This window comes from Eptatretus burgeri, chromosome 6 (genome assembly GCF_056783735.1).
Source record: "Eptatretus burgeri isolate ZD-2024b chromosome 6, Ebu_testis_v1, whole genome shotgun sequence".
In the NCBI taxonomy this organism is placed as follows: domain Eukaryota; kingdom Metazoa; phylum Chordata; class Myxini; order Myxiniformes; family Myxinidae; genus Eptatretus; species Eptatretus burgeri.
In genome coordinates, this window is record NC_140966.1 from 42800285 (window position 1) to 42817349 (window position 17065).

Sequence of the window (17065 nt, forward strand, 5' to 3'; positions counted from 1 at the left end):
CTTTAGAATTACACTTTGGAACCCTTTAGAATTATCCTTTAGACCATTTATAATTACCCCTTATAATTATCCTTTACCCTTTAGAATCCTTTATAATTATCCTTTAAAACCCTTTAGAATCATCCTTTGGAACACTCTAGAATTACACTTTAGAACCCTTTAGAATTAAACACAGTGGGTTGGAAAAGTTCTTCTTCACTTTTATGGATGGACGGATGAATGGAAGGACATACCCAAATATTGAAGCAGCTTCCCCATTTAAAATAATACAGATACCTCAAATAATTTGTGATTTCAATAATAAACGACATTATATTGAGGCATAAAGGTTAAGTTCCTTTTGTTTTACATCATATTTCTCTTACTTGCAATCAATCATACAGGACCATATTCGGTGGTATAATGGCTCGAGCGTCTGTTCTGATTACGGGAGGTTGGCGGATTGTTCCCCGTCCAAATAATTCCAAAGACTTCAAAAATTGTATGTGCTCTTTCCTTATGTGATGCTCAGCATTTGGAAAGGATAAAGCATGTACAAACAACCATAAGCTAGGAATAATAGTGCTGGCTTTGACAGGCCTAATGTAGATAACAACCAGTAGTGTGGGCTTTCATAGATAGATCCTTCTGTGTCAAAGTTCTTTGTAAGGGAACTCCTACAAACTTTAAGCTGATGGAAGAGTGAGGTGACAGAAGGAAAAGCAACGTGTTAAGAGTCTGGTAGTAAAGCTACAGTTGGATAAAACGAGCAAGAGAATATACTAACAACAAAATAGGAGAAAAAACAACATAATAACATGCAAGTAAGATGGTTGAGTTAGATTGTGATTATTGGGGTTGAAATTATTGTAGGTAGAGATGGAAGATTGCATCAGATAATGGTGCACTGCTTACTTGAAGCCCTGGAGGGAAAAGTGCAATTGAACCACCTCCAGAAGATGGTTCCACAAATGGAAGAAAAGGGTAACAAAAGAGTGGAGGTGTGCGGTGAGGTTTGATTTTGGGAGATAAAACCTGGAGGGAGTTACGAGAAGAACACATGCAACTTGAAATTGTGGGGGAGGCTCAGAGGGCTGAGGGAGCAATCGGAGCTAGGCCTGTGGAGGTGTTCCTAGAACAAAGATGTGATATAACGTGATGTGATGTATGAGATACAATATATAATGAGGTGTGTGGAAAGCCTGCTTTTTGAGAGTTTTGAGAGATCTCATGGTATATTTCACAAGCGAATGTAAATTCTAAATAAATTGGTAAGTAAAGCATTAACTGATTAAAATTGAACAAGTAGGTTAAGTAAATGAGTAAATACAATCTAAAAGTCTGATTTAGGCCTATTCTCCAATTCCAGAATAATAGATGCAGCAAATAAAGCACTGTTAAGGCAGAAAGTCCAAAATGGTTACATCCTGGAATGCTTTCTGCAGGTTTTTTTCATGGAAAATACTTCTCGAGAGCTGGACATGGCTGTGTCCTGTACGAATCCCTCAGCCCGTGTTCGAGCACAGTCAGTTAAGGGCTATGGTTATTGGAGTGACTGGAGCCCCTTGGCAATGCTGAAGATCGCACAGCTGCAGGGTTTGTTTGATATCTGGAATCTCTTAATCTGTTTTACCTTCCAAGGAATGCCAAATCTATTTCTCTCTTTACAAAAGTCTCCATAAGGAAAATTGTATTTGCTGGGTCATGTTACCTTATTTTATCTTTAGAATGATACTGAGTAATTTTGAGAGTAATTTTGAGCAATGTGACACCGAGTAATTTTGTATATTACACAAGGAACTTCAATGCAAGAGAAGGCCATTAGGGCACATCAAGTCTGCGCATTCTGGCTAACATTCACACACCCTTCTATAACACTGCTTCTAGGTACCTATCCAATTCTAGTTTGAATCAATCCACTCTCTGCTGCCACCACCTTTCCAGGAGACCATTTCATGCATTAGACGCTCTCTGAGTGAAACGCCCATTCCTCAATGTCATCCTAACTCTCCTCTTCTTTAATCTCAAGCCATTGCCTCTGGTACTATCACTGTCAATTCTGCATTAAAAACTTTTTGCACTTATTTCTTCTGTAGTCTATACCATTCATGATCTTAAACATCTCTATCAAATCCCTTCATAACCGTCTTCTTTCTGAAGTATAAGGTCCTGTCTTCATCAGCTGCTCCATGTTGATTACTCTAGCTGGACCCCAAATCAATCTCTAGTTGCTTTATGCTGAACCCTCTCGATGGGAGTTATGTCCTTCTCCAGATGTGGTGACCACTGATTTCTCAACTAACTCGATAGGGTGCCCAATGTAAATTTTTCGGGCGGTGCTGAAGCCACCAGAGGTGCTCCATCTGCCATATTCTTTCTCCCACAACACCGAAAATCCCATTTGCGTAAACACAACTACTTGCTTCAAGGTGCATAGTTTCTATGAAAATTCTATCTTCCCACTTCATTTTTCTCCTTTCCCACTTGATTTTATTCCATTCTGACTTCATTTTAATCCATTCCTGGGTTGAAGAAAACATTGTTATAATCTTTATGAAGTGCCATTGAGTACTGCTTACTGTTGTAAAAACTGTGACGGTCATGATCAAAGGAGACGAGGAATCACATTTCATCGGTATGTGACATTCACCTTAGTTACTACCAGTTACATTCATTCGGTTTGGGACAGCAAAGATGGCGGACAAATGGCTTTAAAAAAATGAGGTTACTCTCCTATCCAGTAAGAGACATCAGTGTTGGCGACCAAAACTGACAGCACACCTACATTAAATCAAAATGTAGAGAGCATTCAAAGTACTCGTGCACCTGCAATTTAAAACTTTGATTGATAAGCTTCATTATTGAATAAAAATGGAACACAACAACTTGGTTTGCTGATTAGCAATTTGCTAGAAAATACGATTACCATTCCCAAATGCAGTGTTGTAATTGCAAGGTAGAGTTCTATTATTTTTCTTTTTATCATTGTTGCAGCTCCTCAGAGGGGTCCTGATATTTGGCGTGACATCAGAAAGACTTCAGAAGGATCTTACAGCCTGAAACTATTTTGGAAGGTATAGTTTTATTTATTTTTTAACCTGTAACTCTCGGAAGAGCTTATATTCATACTAGTGGGACACCCATGGGAAACCCATGGGCATAGATATTTGGACGTCTTGAGTTAGAGGCTGCACATCGAGTTTTACAAGACTGTTGCTAGCAAATCATCTAACTTGTTGAATGACCTACTTGGGAGGATTAACTTGATTGACTTGGATCAACTTGATTAATTGACTTGGGATGATTAACTTGATTAATTGACTTGGGAGGATTAACTTAATTAATTGACTTGGGAGGATTAACTTAATTAATTGACTTGGGAGGATTAACTTGATTGACTTGACTTGAAAGGAGGGAGAAGCTGCCTTCACTGACTTACTTCTGATACTCATTTTTCAACTTGAAAGCATCGAATACACTTCACTTCAGAAATTAAAAATTCCTTAAAACCAAACGTTATTAATATAAATATTGGCTGCTCTTAGAGCACCCTTATTCTGCACATTTCCATCTGTCTGTCTGTCCGTGAAACTTTGGTCAAGCCTAGGGGCTAAACCACTCAACCGATTCCAATGAAATTTGGTAGGTAGGACCAATATTTCTGGGAATCGTGTGCTTTCGAATATGGGACCCCGGGCCCTAACAACGGCCCTTTAAAGTGGTCAAAAAATCGAAAAAAATCAAAAATAAATAAATCGAAAAATCGAAGCTTAGAGTTCTGTGCGCAATCTATCGAGCTCCCTTCATGCCAATTTGCAGCCCTAACAAAAAATATTTGAAGGAGATTGGTTTTGGGTGAGTACATGTCTAACATTTCAGAAACGGTTAATTGCGAATATCTCTAAGAGAAAGAGTCTGATTTTGTTGAAACTTGGGTGAAATGTGTACAATGTGGCTACCATGTACACAAAAATGAATGGTTGCTATGCACACCTCCGTTGCTTAGCAACAGCTAACATACTTTATCGTACATCGTACACTTATTGTGGACTGTACAAAAAAATCAATACCTCTGAAACTGGACCTCCGAGGGACCTGTTTTTTTGTGCCCAAGGAGAATGTCTTACAGCATCATATAAAAAAAATAAAATCTTTAGCGAAAAGATAAATGGAATTACCAGGGCTGCCATTTGTTAGAGTCTCTTTGGAAACATGCCTGAAATTTCACAAGGCGGGTTTCTGGCGCAAACTAAGAGGGCTGTGATAATCATATTTATTGTACTAAATTGATTGATAGCATGTACATGAATATCGGTTAGTCGCGTTGGCCAGCTTTCCATCTAGAGCGAGTAGCCATGTCGCCTAACGGCTTTTTGTATTTATTCGTTAGTCCACATATACAAATTATTACGAACAACATATTTTGAAGTATCGTTTAATTAAATAGTTAGAAAAGAGTTCACTCATCTCAAATAAACTCCTTATATGTACCCGGAACATGAAAAATTATTATTAGACTGCAGTTCGATCCTTAACTTCTGCATTCAGTTGCTGTACTTTTACTAAGTAATAATAGATAACTAATTATCTCGCAAGGAACCGTACCCTTCAACTTCCACTCTCTCTCTCTCTCCCTCATTACTCCACCCTTTCCTCTCTCTCCCCCTTCCACCCACATCGCATCTCACCATATACATTCAAAATGGCTATTATAACTAATTCCCGAGCAGGGAATTCCAAACCCTCGCTCTTCTATTCCCTCTCCCTCCTCTCCTCCCCTCACTACTCCTACTACTCCCCTCCCTCCCCTCCCATTGTGTCCGACCAGATATACTGAAACGCAAAAGAAACTTACCACTTGTTTGAAATGTAATAAAATTGTAACAGTTCAAAATAAAACAAACCAACAATTGCTAATTGAAACATTGGCATTTTATTGATAACATGTCAAGTTTTTGACCAAGATACACCATCTCATAAGTTTGTTCTACAGTACAGAAGAGCACAGGGTGCAATGTCAGTCCCTTTCAATAGCGTGTGTGGCCACCATTGTTTTGGATACAGGCAGTGCATCGTCGGCGCATACTGCCTACCAGTCTTTGGATGGATTGCTGCTGAATTCTGTCCCACTCAGTCCTCAATGTCTGAAGCCATCTGACTTAGGACCATGTGCCTGTCCTGCCTTGCAGTGGTGACTCTTGGCCTCCCTGATCGAGGTCTGTCATCTGCAGAGTTGTGGAGGGTGTCTCTGTCCACCAGGGCCAATATCGTCTGGTGTGAACAGACAAAGCGACGTGCCACCTCACGGTAGCTCAATCCGCCTTGCAGTATGCCCAAGGCACACTGCCGTTGATCCCTTGACAATCGTGGCATGTTGATTGAAGTGCCCATTTTGCACTGGCCTTTTTCAAGCCAATATAAAGACATCACGTGCAGCTCATTAAAATCATCCCGTACCCCTTGGCTAATCACTGACAATCAAAACGGCTGTTCAACAGCTGTGCTATGAAGTGACCATTGAAGGTTCAAGTGACCATTTTGTCTGACAGTGAGGACACTATTGTCCACAAATAAGTTCACACATTTACTACACGCAGTGTTATTGTTGCTATTTGAAGGTTTAAAAGGTGGTAAGTTTCTTTTGCGTTTCAGTATACATTCAAAACGGCTATTGGAATGTATTTTTGTCTAAAAATGCCAATATCAATCTGATTTTCTCACCTTTTTCTGCAACTGAAACTTAAAGCATTTTTAATGACAACGAAAAAATGAAATCAGATGGTAAATTAGGGTGAAGATAAAACCGTGAGGGAGTCTGAATGGACTATATATTATTAGCTCACCTGGACTTTAGTCAGGCGAGCTTATGTGATCAAGCAGTGTCCGTAGGTGAGTGAGTCAGTCAGTCTGCAAACACTTCAATCATTATCGCTTGAACTAAACAAACGATTTTAATGAAACTCAGCCAAAATATTCATATCTGATGCCTTACGAAGGTGTATTGACCGCATAAAAATCTGCGCTCATTAAGGGGTCTACGGGTTTTTTTGTCCCCCCCCCCAAATAGGTATTTGTTCTCTTCTACAAACTACAGACACAATTGACCACAACTTTCATCACACATGATGTACCAAAGTTTGTTCACGACATTAAAAACTTCAGGGTCTAAGGGGGTCTGTGGGGGGTTCAAGTGACTGTTTTCTCCTGATCCAGGTGAGCTTCACGGCAGGCAGTCCTATTTTTATTACAGTTCTTAATTTGATTAAAGATGCATTTTTTTTTTGTCTAAAAACGTGAATTTTCGTCTAATTTTCTTTGCATTTTTTTGCAGTCGAATCTTAAACCATCTTAGCGACAATGAAAAATGAAATGATATCGAATTAGAGTTAAGATAAAGCCTTGAGGGAGTCTGAGTGGACTTCATATTACACTTCCAGGCCTTAATTTCCCCTAAAATGCAATTTTGTCGAAAAACGCAAATGTTCGACCAATTTTCTTCACATTTTTTGTAACCGAGTCTTAAACCTTCTTAGCGACTATGAAAAATGAAATCAGATATCGAATTAGAGTTATGATAAAGCCATGAGAGAGTAAGAAAGTGCAAGCCTTACAAAAGAGGCTCCACGGAGCGAACAGAATGCCAGCGATTTGATTTTCATGCCCCTTCCCCTAATGGGGGAATCCCTCCCCGAATAGACAGACTGGCAGAGAATATATATATATATATATCCAGCCAATGGGAGCTCGAGGTGAAGATGATGAGCCGACCAATGGGCGTTCGGATTAACCGTGACGTCATTACAGTTGAACCAATTCACTGTCTACCTTATTGACACTTGCGTATTTAAGCACGCGCCTTCACTTCCTCTTCACTTGCTGCGATTTTCATTCTGAAGAGTGCAGCAGGAAAAGCTTCGGTCACTATTATGTCATGTTTGTTTGCATCCATATTGAAGATCTGTAGTTCCAAACATCTGTATATATGTATATATATATATATATATATATATATATATATATATATATATATATATATATATATATATATATATTTATTTATTACATAGAGGAAAAGGACGTTCTGAAACATTATTGCACTTTTGCATGAATTATAAAGACAATGGACAAATCAATATTGTGTATGGGGTTTGAACCTGCGATCTCAGCATCACAAGCCAGCAAAGTTCTCAGATGAGAATAGCAAATAGTTCAAACCATGCTTCATTAGCTGCTTGCCAATTGTTATTTCTAATGCTCACCTTGGGTAGTTTTCTTCGACTCAGTGTAACACTACCTGCTACTTGAATTAACTTTTGTGGCCTCACATGCATTGTCTGTGTGGTCGAGTTCCATTGCAATTTTCTTTTTTCCTCCAATGTCATTTGAAGGGAACTTATGGGTCAATTTGTTTAGGAAATCAGAAACTCTTCTAACTGAATGACTTGAAGTATGATGATACCAATGAGCATATGAATGATAACGGTCATCACTTCATCATTTTCCCACTTTTGTTTCCAGATGCTCTCTAAGCATGAGGCACAGTGTTTTGTCCAGACATACACAGTGGTAATCCAAATGCAGGACTTACCGAGAAGTGTACAAGATGTAGGGAACACCACAACTTTCCAGATTGATATAAACAACAATTCTTGCTGTGTCGAAGTTTGGGCGAATAACTTCATCGGGACCTCACAAAACAACACACGACTCTGCATTCCAGCTGTGGGACAATTTGGTGATTGCTTTACTCATACTCCTGTATTGTATGCTTCCTTGTGTTGGGTGTATCTGTTTGGTTGATCCCAAATCAATTGCAAAATATTTTGTGCTAGGAAAACCTCCATGTGATGTCAAAGTGGAGAGAGCCAATCATAAAGGTCTGTGGGTTACTTGGAAGCCCCCTTCAGAAATGACCCCTCTCAGATATGTGGTGGAGTGGAGAAAAGGGCACGAACTGGACACTGGACCGGCACAGTGGATGAGAGTCCACAATAGCAACAAAAGCGACATTCACAGAGTATATCTAACAGGTTGGTGTAAGATTTTAAGGAAAGTGTGTGACTAGCAGTGGGATTAAAAAGAGTATAATGGAAATGGTGTGTGTTTGCCTTTCAAGTCAAGAAAATATTGAAGTTATGAGTAGAAACAACTCAGATGGTTTGTAGTCCACTGCAGTTCTCTTAAATAGTTCATATGTTGGAGGCATTGTGCTTATCTCCAGTATGGAACCTTATTATCCCACCCCCCCGGAGGGAGGGAGCAGGATATTGTAATCGTCCGGTTTGTTACTTGGCAAAATCTTCGATTTTGTCAAGTATGTTGGTCTGTTCCGTTTGTTGGTTTGTTTGTTTGTTTGTCCGGTCGTCTACAGCCCAAACGGCTGGACCAGTCGTTCTTAAATTTGTACACCTGATAGGCAATCCACCTGAGACGGTCCACGTCCAAACCCCGTCTTAATCGGACTAAACGTCGCGACGTGACGTCACAACGTGAAAACACATTTTTGGACATAACTCAGTGACCGGAAGTCGTAGCGACTTCCGCTTGATGCCAAAACAAACTTCAATGGAATATCTAAATGTTTTAAAATGCATGTTAGTACAAATTATGCGGAGTTTTCGCAAGCGTATGACGTCAAAGTTTTTAGCTATTGGTGTGATTACAAAAAAAAATTCTATTCGTTCTACAGGTCACAATCCTTAACCAATTTGGATGAAATTTTAACAGCTGATAGAAATCCACAGTGCAAAAAGATATCTTACTTTTGGTGATGTTCAAGATCAGGATTCTGCATCACTTTATATTATCGCCCATTATAAACCAATGGGTAATTTTGTGAATTACACATGGCTATTTCTCAAAACAATTTTGCACTTATTATATTGAAACTTATACTGTCTATTTATGCATGTAATATTAACATGTGTACAAAGTTTGATCAAAATTGACCAAAGGTAAGGGTCACCCAAAACATGAAAAACACACATATAAAATACATATTTTTGTTTTACAACATATTTCAGACCTGATAACAGGATCGTAAAGCTGGTTGAAAAGCAATGTTCCTAGGTATTTTCAAATATTTTCTACGATCAGAATGAAGGCAACAAGCACCGATAAGTTGTTAAATGTCACATGGTGGCTTTAAATGAGTTGTGAAAATTTTCAATCTGCTGCCGTTACCATGACAACACGTGCCTGATAATTGTTATTTGTGACGTCATGTCATTTTATTTATGTACGAACAAATAAACACCACACATTCCATGACATTACAGCTTGGCCCACCACACGGAAAGGTCAACTAATTTGCCAAGCGTCATGCTAAGCACGATTTTTCATTTGTCTGTTTGTTTGTTTGTTTGTCTGTCTGTCTGTTAGCAACTTTACGGCAAAAAGGCTTTAGCAAACACTATCAAACTTAATCCACAGATGGGCAATGAACCTTGGACGACCCCATTAACTTTTGGGTCCAATTGGATCAAAAGTCAAGGTCAAGGTCACGAAAATATCAAAATCGTTTTTTGCTCATAACTTCGTCAAAAATGATCTGATTTACTTCAAACTAAGCTTATAGTGAACCTTATTATATTTGTCACTTATAATCCTACCCAGTCCTATAGTGAAAAATGCATATTTGTGAAGATCGGTAGGGTCCGAAAACTTTATGCCTTAAATGGGTGGGATTTTGTTGTGCCTGGCACCACTTGTTTTCATATTTTGTTGCACGTTTTGAAATTTTCCTGGATGCTTTGTAGTTGATGGAGTCGTCCCGAGATTAGGAATGAGGGAAAGACAGATGATTATTTACTATTCACACTGCATTTAACCTATTTTCCTGTGATGTTTCATTTATGCAATTTGTTTTGATGTGGTCCTTCAAAGGGAACAAGGAGGTCAATACTACATCTGCACACAGATTGATGAGTCATTCTATCTGTCACAAAGCCTTAAGATTCTTTAATCAATTGATGTCCAGACTGGCTGGTAGTTGAACTCCAAATTGGCATTTATTTCATAGGTAAAGCATAAATGATAAATTCAGCACTCTGACATGGTGTTCACAGCATGGCAACTGATAGCTGGCTCTTCTTCTCCCATTCTCCTTCCCCCATTCAATTTGCTTTTCCATTTTTAGCTCATCTGGACTTTAATCCAGTGCGCTTATGTGATCAAGCAGTGTCCTTAGGTGAGTGAGTGAGTCAGTCAGCCAGTCAGTGAGTCCAGAAACACTTCAGTCATTATTGCTTGAACCAAACACACGGTTCTGATGAAACTTGGTCACAAGCTTCAAATCTGATGCCTAACGAAGGAGTATCGACTGCATAAAAATCTGCGCTCATCAAGGGGGTCGACGGGTACATTTTGACCCACCACCCCCCTCAAAAATAGGTATTTGCTCTCTTCTCCGAAACTACACACACAATTTTGATGAAACTTGACCACAACTTTCATCACCCGTCAAGTATCAAAGTATATTGACTGCATCAAAATCTGTGCTCATTAAGAGAGTCTCGGGGGGGGGGGGGAGTTGACCTCCCCCCAAAAAACAAACAAACAAACAAACAAACAGGTATTTGCTCTCTTCACCAAACTACACACACGATTTGAATGAAACTTCACCACAATTATCATTACTTGTGATTTACCAAAGTTTGTTCATGAAATTAAAAAAAATATCAGGGTCAAAGGGAGTGCGAGGGGGGGGGGGGATGGTTTGAGTGACTGTTGCTCCTGATCCAGGTGAAGTTCAAGATGTGCGGTCCTATTTTATATTGTTGCGAATTCGCGCCCGCCGGCGTGCGAGCGGCCACGTAACTCGAATCGCGGCACGTCGCCCACCGGACGGACAATTCCGTCGTGACCCTCTCGGACTAACGCCGGGAACTAGTCACGGGTGGGCCTTTCGGTCTCACCACGATCGTGCCAATCGGCCCCCCGCGTGGGATAGGGTTGTTCGCCAAATTCGACCTACCTAAGTACCCACACGGAGGGTAGACCGGGCGATCGCACCTGGCCGCAGGTCGACTTCGGACACGGGCCACTTTAAGCGACCCTTTCCGTACTATCGGGATAACCGAGCAGTGTTATCGTCAACCTCGACGGTTCCGATTAATTGTCGGGCGTATTTTGCCTACTACCAACCCTTTACGTGAAGTAAGATGGAGTTTCAATTAAAGAAAAGACGAAGCGAAATGGGAAAAACAGTTCAACATAAGGCACATTTATTCCGCGGCAAACGGAAAGCACACATATACAATTACAACAATTATGCACCAAAAGCAAATGTAAAAGAAACACAACAATTATGCTCCAAAAGCAATTGCAACAAAAGAAACACAATGCAGATCGACTACCGACTACGCGAGCACACGGCAACACTTACACAGTTTTACTTTACAGACGGCGCCGACAACACATATACTCAAAAGCAAAAGAAAAGGGGCCACCCTCTACGACAAGGGGGCAGACGGGCCTGGGGCCGAGACCGCGTGGAGCCTACCCGTCTTGTGATGAGCCGCAAAATGGCGGCGGTACCCCGACTCCGCGCTCCTCCGCGGGTTTCGTTGGCACTGCTTGGAATGGGGTGGGAACGGGGCCCCCTTTTCGCACTATCTCAGCGCGGGGGGGGGGGGTTGTTGATGCTCTGGGGAAAGAGGATAGCTGGCTTGCTTGGGTCCCGCGACGAGCGACTCCACTGCGCCCTCGACCGCGTTCCCGGCTTCCCCTCTCTGCAGCTCCCCGACAGACTCCGAACCCCGACAGACCGACTCTCCTCCAGACCCGTCTTGACTGCTGCTGCCACACCTCTCCAACTCGCCCGAGCCCGAAACAGAAACTACTCTGAATTCGCCCCGCGCTCGGCGCTTTATAGTGCGACAGGAGAACCCATATGCAGATTTCCGGATCAGGATGGGCTCGGGGGCGGAGCCACGCTGGCCCATTCGACGGAGGAAAAGTGGGCGTGAACCTCCCCTGATCCTCGAATTTGCATATCCCGATTCTACTCCGACGCGCCTGGAGGCGGGGCCAAACCGCCCCGCGCTTAATGATTGGACGGATCAGAAGTGGGCGTGAATCATTACTGATCCGACTTCCCCTCGGAAAGGCCGCTTTTTGCACCCGAGGCTCGGCGCGCGTCCCGCACGAGGCCAGGACAGCCTGACGCTCGGCGTTCACAAGCAGTGCGGGAATGGCCGCAGAAGGAGAGGCGAAGGTAGTGGAGGGTTTATTGTGGCGGTGATGGCCATGGCGACGCTTGGAATGGCGGTGATGCGATGGTTGCGATAGCGGGTTGTGAAGGTAAAGGCCGTGGCTGTTGGCGTTGTTGTTGTTGTGAAGCGGCGTTGCGGTTGGTGGTTGTTGTGTGATGGCGGTTGAGACGTGGTTGGTTCAAAATAAAGATAGAACAGAAAAACGGCTATCTTAAAGGGTCGCAGCCCGAATGAATGACATTTATTCCCTCTAAACAACGGGTTTGGGGCTAACTACACATGTACTTACAGAGATATCTCACCTACGGGACCTGAATGGTGGTTTGCGAATTTCCTCAACCACAACAATATATTCCGAGAGAGAACATTCACAAAAGTCGCTGCATTGCCATGTGCAAGCTGCTTGTAATTATGAGATAATTCCATATCCAGAAATTGATCCTCCCCAGAAACTGCCCATTCTCTCGCATTCCTTTGACATAGCTCACAGTCTTAATCAGTGTTTATCAAGGTGGGGCATGGCAATATTTTGGTGGGGCATGAAGATTCAGAATTAATGAATCAATATATTGTTATGGATTCAGTGACGGAGGGATTCTCAACCCACTCCGGCCGTCTCCGGGATATATAATGCCGGCCGGCTCAGCACAGGCCTCGGGTCACATGCCTTCAATCGCGATACCAACGTAATCCTTGTACCTTGCCAGTTGGGGAAATAGAACCCCTGGTTACAGACTGGTTCTGTCAGATGCCAAGCATTTTCTGCCAGTCTGTAACCATTTTGGTTTTATATGCCAATCGAACGGATGGTTCCTCGACGCGACACAAATTAATACATAGCGCCAACTTCATACGAATTAACCAGATTTATTGGGGAACATTGGGAATCACAACACAACCAAATTTCACGACAATGGTTTTATTAACAATCCTCAACCCGTTCTTAACTAGGGAACCACGGCCCACAGGTTTTGAGGAGGTCGCTACCGAAATATGCCTTAAACAATGTGCAGACAAAGACGGATAGACAAACAGCATGCATGCAAGACAAGACAGAGTACTTGGTGATGTCTCATGGACAAGAGGACAGTGTCAAAGTATGAATGTCGCTTGCAACAGGCAGATGTCCACCGATTCAAGCTCCCGCTCGAACGTGCCGCGTGGCGAAATGGAGGCGTCGCTCCCTTGCTCCCTTCGCATCGCACGTGGTTGCCGCGTGCTCTGACCCCGTGTAAGGTCGACGATAGGCCTCAGCTGATCTCTCTCATGGTCCAGCATACAAATCCAGGCCTGGCCCGTTCTCCAGACAAGGCCCAAGTCGAGGGGCCGACCTCTGCGGGCGGATCGACAAACGTGTCGAGCCGTGAGGTGAGTAAGTACGGAGGCTCCGCGGCCAGACGCAGGCCGAACCTGTCGATCACCTCCCCATACGAGTCGATCGTCGACTCCACGTGCAGGCAGCCTCTCTTACATTCGCTCGCTTCGAAACACGAGCACCCTCTCAAGAGCGACTGTTCTCCAAACACTATTATCTTTCACGAAGCCTTCGTTCGCTCGCTTCGTTCGCTCCTTCAGCACACGAGCAGCCTCTCAACCGCCTGCAGCTTTCCAAACTCCCAAACTCCACCTGAACCCGAGGTCCTCGTTTTCTCTCTCGTTCCACGAGCACGCCTCTCTCGGCGAAACTGACCAAAACTCCTCCCCTTCACGTCACTTCCTCCCTCTAGCCACACCCTCTCTCCAGGCCACACACCCCAGCCGACTGGGAGGGGCCTATCCTGGGATGGGGAAGGAATAAGAGGGATCTCTCGGTCCTCTACCACCACACAAACAATAAAACGAGCCGGTAGGCGACGAGGGATTCGCTAGGATCGAAGTGCTGGATACGATGCTTTTCATTCTTACCGATCCACCGACGAAGATTCATTGCCAAGACGTATTGGTTCACATACAATTGTTCCTCTGCCTGGCAATATTTTTCCTATTGCGTATTTTGCCAACTGGCACTCCTCATAAAAATGACGGTGAATAGACACCCTATTTTTGAAGGACTACCATTTGAAAAATGATCGGTTTGCTGGTTTGTGCTGTGGAGTCTCGTGTTGCAGACACACACACACACACACACACACACACACACACACACACACACACACACACACACACACACACACACACACACACACACACACACACACACACACACACACACACACACACACACAGAAAACCCTTTAAACTTCTCTCAATGCTCTTGTTTGACCACACCTCCTGAGCCACACAATATTTTTCATAAGCCACGCCCACTTTCCTACGCCACTCCCACTTTAAATAATAAATATATAATTGGAGGTGGTGTGTGGGTCGTGGAATCGTTTTCGGTAAATAAATATATAATTGGAGGTGGTGTGTGGGTCGTGGAATCGTTTTTGGTAAATAAATAAATAATTGGGGGTGGTGTGTGGATCGAGGAATCGTTTTCAGAAAATAAATAAATATTTGGAGGTGGTGTGTGGGTTGTGGAATTGTTTTCAGTCAATAAATAAATAATTGGAGGTGGTGTGTGGGTTGTGGAATTGTTTTCAGTCAATAAATAAATAATTGGAGGTGGTGTGTGGGTCGTGGAACGTTTTCAGTAAATAAATAAATAATTGAAGGTGGTGTGTGGGTCGTGGAATCGTTTTCGGTAAATAAATAAACATATTATATTATTAGAAATCCACAAAGACAGAAATGCCGGTGATTCCATTTATTTTGGATCCTTTTCACTTTGGTCAATAACGTTTGAATCGAGGAGAGATCGAAGGTGGAACGACGGTGTAGTTCCTTACAAACACTGTATACACACCTTAAATGACGGCAAATAGACACCCAATTTTTGAAGGACTACCATTTGAAAAATAAAATCTCAATCAAAATCGGCTCGAGTAAAATTTTCTAAATATCTCGAATGTTTAATTCCGAAGTCTCGTTTTTCTACATTCAAAACTGAAGGACAAATATTGAAAATACTGTACGCGGTTTTTCGGCCGCTGTACAGCAACGGGTGGTTCACATTCAAATGCGCACATTCCCAGACCAGATGGCAACTGTTGGCAAAGTTTCATCGAAATCGGTTTGCTGGTTCATGCTGTGGAGCCTCGCGTTGCAGACACACACACACACACACACACACACACACACACACACACACACACACACACACACACACACACACACACACACACACACACACACACACACACACACACACACATACACACACACAGAGACAGCCCGGAAAACCCGACAATAAGGGATATCTCGTGTATATATATATATATATATATATATATATATATATATATATATATATATATATATATATATATATACATATATATATACATATATATATATATATACATATATATATACATATATATATATATATACACATATATATATATATATAAACATATATATATATATATACATATATATATATATATATATATATATATATATATACATATATATATATATATACATATACATATATATATATATATATATATATATATATATATATATATATACATATATATATATATATATACATATATATATATATATATATATATATATATATATATATATATATATATATATATATATATATATCGAATCCAACAACAACTTCCCGACACACATATAACGTCCCTTTTACCAAACAACCTAACTATACATGCATTTAGTAGGGGAACTGAGCTAATCCTATATTTAGTAGTCCATTAAGGGCCATTTCCGTAACACTACCCCCACCTTTCTCCCGAGGATCTCCCGAGCCTCCATCTGGGGCAGCCCATGGCAATGGCCCTGTCTAACGTACAGCACAGATCTCCCATTTACTCTAACCCACAACATGGGAAGCACTTATCTCCAAAAATCAACGTGTCACAGTAAGATTTGCATGTCCCTATCCTAGTGTGTTGGGTCACCAATCGAACAAACAAATTCACACTCTATGCACACTACTTAACATTCTAATTATGGATTTGAACGGGAGGGCATTCAGTTTAATTTTAACACCACATTTGCATAGGAGCAGAACATTCAAAGGTTCAAAGTTCTTTCATGTGTTCGCTCCAGGTAGTATTGTCCATTCACCCCTGAGGATTTCCTCACTTCGTGGCCTTATTGGCCCCTCACCAGGTGAGTTCAGTCGGCCCAGTGGCCTAATCTCACAAAGAGTTCTTTGGTCCAGTGAGCCCACAAAATGGCATGAATCTTCGGCCGCAACGGCCCACAAAATGGCATGAATCTTTGGCCTCAATGGCCCACAAAAATGCTTCGGCCCATATGGCCTACTCACAAGCAGCAGCAGGCAACCAGCCCTGCGTTGGACAGCAGGTGACAGAGCAATGGTGGCATGGTGATATCGATGGTAAACAAATGCAGTTCGGTGTCCTTGAGGACGCAAATGGGTGTGATGACCTCAGACCAGGTGAGATGGAGTGTACCCTTAACCTTCCTTGCCTGACTTGTTTCGGTTAAGTTCTCTCTTTTTTTTTTTTTCCTTCCTTTCTCTTTTTTTTTTTTTCCTTTTACAGACAGGATGGTGTGTTTCTTACTCAACTGTTATCTTCATGGATGCGTGCTCATGACATACTGGTGGCCTCTCTGGCACTTGGAGAGGGTGACTCAGCCTGGCCCTTGTTAACAAATTCTCCCATCAACACTACTCGTACCAGGTGTCACACATGAATGGTGCGGAGGAGAGTCCATCGAACCTAACCATTCACTTTTAGCTATAGACAATGCGACAAACCCTGCTATGGCTAGAATGATCTTAATGACCCATTTTTTTCCGACCTGGCACACTGATCCAT

General features: G+C 42.0%; 1 protein-coding gene across 17 annotated transcripts in view; it reads left to right on the forward strand.

Moving 5' to 3' along the window:
• Positions 1 to 17065, forward strand: part of LOC147024646 (leptin receptor-like) — a 76382-nt gene that overhangs the window by 41528 nt on the left and 17789 nt on the right. For 16 of the 17 annotated variants that reach the window (XM_085884751.1, XM_085884740.1, XM_085884737.1 and 13 more), the window contains 4 exons: positions 1425 to 1575; positions 2974 to 3053; positions 7498 to 7714; positions 7812 to 8009. In XM_085884751.1, coding sequence (XP_085740877.1) covers positions 1425 to 1575; positions 2974 to 3053; positions 7498 to 7714; positions 7812 to 8009 — 646 coding nt within the window. The remainder of the gene's footprint in view (positions 1 to 1424; positions 1576 to 2973; positions 3054 to 7497; positions 7715 to 7811; positions 8010 to 17065) is intronic. The other variant, XM_085884753.1, reaches the window with a different exon arrangement.